Below are 6,799 nucleotides of genomic sequence, written 5' to 3' on the forward strand. Positions count from 1 at the left end.
AGCAAACCAGTAAAACCAGCAGGATGGGGCTGGTTAATCCTCTGGGTCTTTCTGCAGCTTGAAATCCATGCAAAATAAATCCTGGAATTCTGGGTAAAAAACTCAGAGCGGATCAGCTCGAGACTAATTAGCCCTTATGATATTGTGTAATTATATTAAATTGTTATTCTATCTTCCAAATGCATCTCAGGAGGCTCCTTCAGAATAAAAGCTGCAGCCTCCTGCGGCCCACTTCCTCACTTGACCATTTTGCATGAAACATCAAAGGTTTTGTTTAATTTACAACTCGGTGTTTTACATTTTGCTTTGAATAGATGACATTTCAGCATCTGACTGTTGGGCGAACATTAGCCAAATCTGAACGCTCTGGCTTGAATCAGATCCAACGGTCCTGACCGTTTCCTGTTTCTGATGAGCTGAAGAACGTCGAATCGTTAAAACTCCACATCCTCAAGAGAATAATAAGAAACGAGAAACATAAAACGTCATTTAATAAATAAAAATAGAGTTTGACTTAAATTACAGCAGGACACGGGCAAGCTCTGGAGCGCCACCCACCAGGAATCTCAAAATAAAGTTCAGTGGCGTTCCAGATGTCTCAGGTGTTGTCGGTGAACACCTGACCCAGGATGGCGAGTCGAGCGCTGAACGGCTGAACGGGGCACGACAGCGGCGGTGCCGTCTTCTTCTCTCCCGGTTTCAGAACGATGCTATCTGACCGGTTTGGGGGCGGGCCCTCTGCCTGTTGTGATTGGCTGTCAGCTCTCTCCCCAGGCTGTGATAGGCTGAGCAGGATGTCCTGGAGCTCCTGGCGGTCCTGCGTGTGGCGGCTGCAGCAGTACAGCGCCGCCGGGTCTAAAGGATGAGCCTCCGTGTTAAAGATGAACCCCCCCGCTCCTAAAACACACTGCCCTCCCTCTCCACCCTCCTCCCAGGACCCGTCGCCCTCTCTTCCCCCGCCATGCAGGAAGTGGGCGGGGTCAAAGAGGAGGTAGAGGTACTTGATGGTCTCAGCGAGGAAGAAGGACTCCATCCTGTTGTCTAGCTGATGATCTCTCAGGTCTTTAACCTGCAGAAGCAACAGGACGTTTCAGCTTTGACCGCAGGAACTTCAGACTGACAGCTGGAGGAAACAACAACAACAACAACAACAACGGCTAGAGTGAAGCATCATGAAGTAAATCTGTGTTCAACCTGAATCCGAGTTATGGATGAAAAAGCTCTTCTGATTGGCCTGAAGAATCTAAAGTCCCTCCCACCACCATGTGACTGCCTGACTCACGCTGGCGTATCCGCAGGGCGTCCTAGTGATCCGCTCGATGGACTCGAGGGCGTCGAGGCCCAGCTGCAGGTAGGTGTGGTCACCTGTGGCTCTGAACAGGTACATGGCGCTCTCGATCAGCTCTGAAGCAAAGAACCACAAACGGGTGAGAGATAAATGACCCGTCCTTGTCCAGCGCCTGTCAGACTCAGAGGACTCCAAAGCGCTTTACACTACATCGCCTCATTCACCCATTCACACGCTGGCGGGGATGAGCTACGAGGTAGCCACGGCTGTCCTGGGGCGCACTGACAGAGGCGCGGCTGCCGAGCACTGGCGCCACCGGTCCCTCTGACCCAAGGACACAACAGCAGCGGGATCGAACCTGCAACTTAGGCCACGCCCACCAAGAGCCAGACCCTCCACCTACTGAGAGGCTGAGTCTACGCTTACAGACACATAGGCTCTGCCCACTGGGATAGGCCCCGCCCACACACAGTTTGAGCCTCCAGAACCGGACCTCCGCTCCGCTCAGGTGACGGCTGGTGTCGGTGGACCCACCTGGTCTGAGGGGGTACCCCTCCCTCTTATCCACGGTGTAACCCTGAGGGATGCTGTAAAACTCAGGCAGACCTCCAAACTGTCTCCACACCGAGTAATAGTTCTGGAACGTTCTCACGGCGCCGTCCAGGTTCCCTAGCAGAGACTAAAACACACACAGAGATCGATGAAGACCAGAACCAACCGCTGCGCCACGGTGTTTGCGTGCGTTTACCTGCAGACCGGGCCAGAAGGCCTCCAGACTCTGGAAGACCGGCATGGTGACGGTTCCTTTGTGCATCTGCACCCACAGGTACCAGTCGTCAAAGCGGGTGTAGTTCTGGATGGCCCGATCATACGCTGAAAGGAAAACAACTCGGACTAAAACCTTCAGAGGTAAACCCAGGTCCTGCAGCTGGTTCTGGTTCAGTCCGGATCTCACAACTGAGAGGGAATGTGGTAAAAACGAGAACCAGGAAGTTCTGGATTTCTACCGTGGAACATGTTGAGAAGGTCTTGGTCCTGCAGCATGATGGCTCCCTTCACCAGATACTCAAAGTAAGAGTCCACCCCCGCTCCGATACCGGCGTCCTGAGCGACCCACTTCTGGGTCACGATGTCGACGTGGTTCCCCACCTGAATAGGGTCATGAACACACCAGCTGTTAAGCGGGTCCAATCCGGATCCAGTCAGAACCTTGACCCAGAAGCCAGACTCTTAAAGTGCTTCTGGAACAACAAACCTTCAGAATCTCTGAAGGTCTGAAGAGTTTATCTAAAAACTTTCACTGATTTTTCTCTCGGCTTCAGGCCAAAACCAACTAGAAACGAGGACTGGACTCGGATCACCTCTCGATAGTTAAAGAACCAGAACCAGACGGAGTTACCAGTCCGATGTCAGATCTGGTCCTCCAGAGGGCGCTCATGGCTCGGCGAGCTGCGTTCTCAAACGTCGGGTCTCCAGTTAGCCGACTCAGCGTGGCGAACTCCAGGATGAATGTTCCGACACCAGCGGTGCAGGTGACGGGGGTCTCGGTTGGACTGACGCCGTACAGCAGGTTTATGGTCCCGTACGGCATCCCGGTGGGCGTCTGGAACGCTGCAGGCACCCAGACAAAGACAACAGGTTACTGGTTAGACCCAGATCATCAGAACCAGAAGGTTCGGTACGTCTGTATCAGAAAAACATGTACCATTATGCCCCCACCATCCTTCCATCCTAACAGGAAAGACTTTCATCTTTATTCTCTGGAGCTTTTCCAACCTGTGGGGTTCCACAGGGATCCCTTCTAGGTCCTCTGTTTCAGTAATGGTGTTTTTGGGGACTAAATTTGGTCTGTTTGCTGATGATTTTGAGTTAGAAAACCGTCATCCTCTCTAAGAACTCTGGCTTTTCATTAGGGATGCACCGATGGATCGGCATTTGATCCCAATCGGCCGATAGCGCCCCTATCGGTTTTGATCGGAGTTTTCAAAATAGATCAAAGCAGACCGATCAGGTAGGGTTGTCACGGTAACCGATGTAGCGGTAAACCCCGGTAAAAAAAAGTTGACAATAATAATAACCGTCTTGTTTTTTAAAATATATTATCTCGGTGGATTAGCGTGGCTGCGGTGTAGGCGCGGTGACCCTTACCAGCCACCGTATCATCTGCTGAAGTTGCCGGCGGCACATGCGCACTTTGTTGTTTACAACCAAGACTTTCTTGAAGCTAAAGCTGAAATAATGGCCAGAGGAGGAGACGGCAGCGTGCAGGACATTTATTATCCCTCAAAGAAGACAAAGTGGGAAGTACGGGCATGTTTTGGATATCTGAAGAATGTCGAGGGACAGCTGATAGAAGACGGCTATCCTGTTTGCAGCACGTGCAGAAAAAGTGTCTGTGAAAGGCAGCAACGCTTCAAATCTCACGACACATCTGCCTGACCATCACCCACAACTCTACAGTCAACGCAAGGCAAGCTAACGTTAGCATTTTAGCTAAAATGCGTGATCCGAGGATTTGGGTTGAGGGAGAACGCAACGAGTCGCTATATAAAGCAGCCGCAGCGCCGCTACCTGCATATAAACCGTGTCGCGGACACCGCCATGTTGAAATGACGCTATGCATTACGGGGCTCCCAGGGGCAGATAAGAGTTGGTCTCTCTCCGAGAATAATTATGAATTTAACAACGATTACTGCCTGATGACATTTTCCCACATCTGCAAAGCTCACTGGAAGGACACAAACCGAGGACAATATTTTCCTGATATAGGGTTTATTACTCAAGTAAGGGTAAAAAAGTATCTGAGTAGAAGGCTACTTGAGTACTGAGTATCATCTGATCTAATATGTTTAAAATGATGACATCAAACAGACATAAAATAAGAAGTTATGGGCAAATATTGGTATTTTAAAGACTAAAGGGGAAAAATGTAAACAAATAAACAACATAATTACAAAATAACACATTTTAGGCTAAAGTTAGACACAAACTGAGGACTATATTTCCTGATATACAGGGTTCATTTAATTGTCTGAAAATGTAACACGTAAAAAAAAAATACCGGGATAATACCAAAAACCGTGGTAATTTTGGTCACAATAACTGTGAGGTTACATTTTCACACCGTGACAACCCTAATACAGACCATTTTAGATTAGGTTACATTTCCTTTATCCCCAGATTATGTAGTTTGTAGCACTCATTATAATGTTGTAGAAAATTTCTGGCCAATCCACGTGATCGGTATCGGTGATCAGCAGCAAAAAACCTCATCGGTGCATTCCTAATTTTCATACCAGGGAGCAGTTTCCTGGCAGCATCTTCAGCCATCCTCAGCAGCGGTCCGGAACAGGGCCAGCCCGGCTCCAGATCCATCCCTCCTCGTCCCGACAGCAGGTGAGCCGAGAGCAGCCCGCCCACGACTGCACAGACAAACACAGATGTCGTCCACCGGCTTTCCTTCTGATCCACCTCCCAGAACCGGAAAGGTTTTACCTCTGATGTTGGTCTCGAACACAGACGCGTTGACATCGATGTCAAAGTCTACCGTGTCCTGGAGGAGCGACGCCACGCGTTGGAACTCTGTCCGGTTTCCCAAAACCTTCAGAGACACAAACATGTAACTCTCATCCCATCCGAATGCTGCCGGACGAACAGATGCCACAAATGTTCTCTCACCAGGAGAGTGTCCAGAGCGTCGATCAAAGTCAGAGAAAAACTACGGAAGAAAACAAAACAACCGAGTAAATAAATAAGTAAATAAATAAATAAAACAAATTTTTGTTAATCTGTTCAGCAAAAACACCAAGAGTCTGAATAAATCCCAAATTAGCTTCAAAACGTCAATAATCAGTAAAAGCTGGAGACTGTTGCACCGTTTAACCCCCACTGGACATCACCTGCCCCAGGTGTCGTGCCCGTCACAGGTGAGTGGGCGGAGCTCATCGTAGGGGAAGGCGTTGTCCAGGTAACTGTTGTAGGCGTGGTAGAACATGGATTTGATGCGTTGCCTGAAAAAAGACGGGAGTTAAAATCAGTCCAACCTGATTTAATAGGTAACAAGTTACAACCAGAGAAAACCGGGTCAGACCAGCCTGGGTCGAGACCGGTTCCGATCCAGATTCATGAACGTAAATGCAACCGGTCCGCTTCTAGAGCAGGGCGGAAACAGCTGGTCTACCAGGTGAGCAGCACCTGGGTGTTTTACCTGACCGCTGCCATGTCTTCCTCAGAGAACTGACGAGACGCCGCATCGCTTAGCAACCACAGCAGCAGCGCCGCGCAGACGGGAGCGCGCATGGAGACGGGCACGGACACGAGACACAGAATAAAAGTAATTTAGAGGAGAAAAAAGAGGAAAACGACAGAAGCTCAATTCTGCAGTCGGAAAACCGGAAGTAGACGCTTCTTGCTAGCTTTTCAGTGGCTGCAGCAACAACTTGGTGAACAGGAAGTTGATCAAAGGCGCATGCGTGGTCTTGGGCGCAGACGTCTAATTTTACGTGATGTTTCATTGGACACCACGTGGCTCCAGGACGTGATTATGGCCGCCATATTGGCCAAGGCATCGTGGTTAAACTAAAATGAAATAAGCTGTAAAACACATAATTTCATCCAGAATAAAAAATGTTTCTCTAAATAAAAAAATCAACCTTCTATTATTTGGCTAATTTAATCCTTAAATGGTGTTTAGTTTCACACTAGATGTTTTCCAAAGAGAAAGGAATCTGGAGAAATAGGATCGAGAAGCAACTGTTCTTGTCCTCGGTAATTTGCCACATCTGAACAAGAGTTACTCACAATTTTTTTTGAATGAGCAGAAATATTATTTTTGTAAACATTTAGCAAATCCATCCATCTATTTTTGTCCGCTTATCCGGGTCATATCATGGGGGCCGCAGCCTAAGAACAGAGGCACAGACTCCCCTTTCCCCAGCCACTCGGACCAGCTCCTCCAGAGGAATCCCAAAGCGTTCCCTGGCCAACTGAGAGACTTAGTCCCTCCAGCATGTCCTGGGTCTTCCCTCAGGTCAAGGCCGGATTAACCATATGGGCAACTGGGCAATTGCCCAGGGCCCACGAACTCTAAAGGGCCCAGCGCAGCAAGGGCACGAGCAAAATACTGTATCTGTAATCTCCTGCTTTATATTAAACTAAGGTGACCGTACGTCCTGTTTTCCCCGGACATGTCCACTTTTCACTCTCTGTCCGGGGTGTCCGGGAGGGGGTTCTTGTATTGATGAAAATGTCCGGCGTTTCATCCAGGAGCAGGGATCGAATTATGGGGGAGCAGGTGTCAGTACAAGATCTGCTCGGGTGCAAGATCGGCTCGGGGTCCTTCGACTGCCGATGACGTCAAACCCACTCGGACAAAATACACTACACATCTATACTGTTGGAAAGAATTTAGCAGTTTCGTTATTAAAATAATGTTTCTTAAGACGTTAGGTTGTGTTTATAATGGTATTTGTAAAATAAAACACTATATTGTATTCATAATGTTGAACTCCT

The 6,799-nt window shown here is 48.7% G+C and overlaps 1 protein-coding gene across 1 annotated transcript; it reads right to left on the reverse strand.

The window, feature by feature from the left end:
- Positions 1-474: 474 nt before the first annotated feature.
- Positions 475-5,730, reverse strand: edem2 (ER degradation enhancer, mannosidase alpha-like 2). Its single transcript, XM_015968815.3, has 11 exons — positions 5,496-5,730; positions 5,188-5,298; positions 4,967-5,006; positions 4,784-4,889; positions 4,585-4,710; positions 2,688-2,899; positions 2,296-2,437; positions 2,037-2,161; positions 1,823-1,967; positions 1,283-1,404; positions 475-1,069 (listed from the first exon to the last, which is right to left on the reverse strand). The coding sequence occupies exons 1-11, from the start codon at positions 5,585-5,587 to the stop codon at positions 599-601; spliced, it is 1,692 nt and encodes a 563-aa protein (XP_015824301.1). The 5' UTR covers positions 5,588-5,730; the 3' UTR covers positions 475-598.
- Positions 5,731-6,799: the final 1,069 nt, after the last annotated feature.

The sequence above is a fragment of the Nothobranchius furzeri genome, chromosome 15 (genome assembly GCF_043380555.1).
Source record: "Nothobranchius furzeri strain GRZ-AD chromosome 15, NfurGRZ-RIMD1, whole genome shotgun sequence".
NCBI lineage: Eukaryota > Metazoa > Chordata > Actinopteri > Cyprinodontiformes > Nothobranchiidae > Nothobranchius > Nothobranchius furzeri.

What these genes read in the sequence shown, in the direction of transcription:
- edem2 (XM_015968815.3), bottom strand. Translation starts at nt 5,587, where the DNA reads ATGCGCGCTCCCGTCTGCGCGGCGCTGCTGCTGTGGTTGCTAAGCGAT. An exon ending in GAAGACATGGCAGCGGTCAG is followed by an intron (nt 5,299 to 5,495) that starts GTAAAACACCCA and finishes GTCTTTTTTCAG; the next exon opens with GCAACGCATCAAATCCATGT. An exon ending in GGGGTACCCCCTCAGACCAG is followed by an intron (nt 1,405 to 1,822) that starts GTGGGTCCACCG and finishes TCTTTGCTTCAG; the next exon opens with AGCTGATCGAGAGCGCCATG.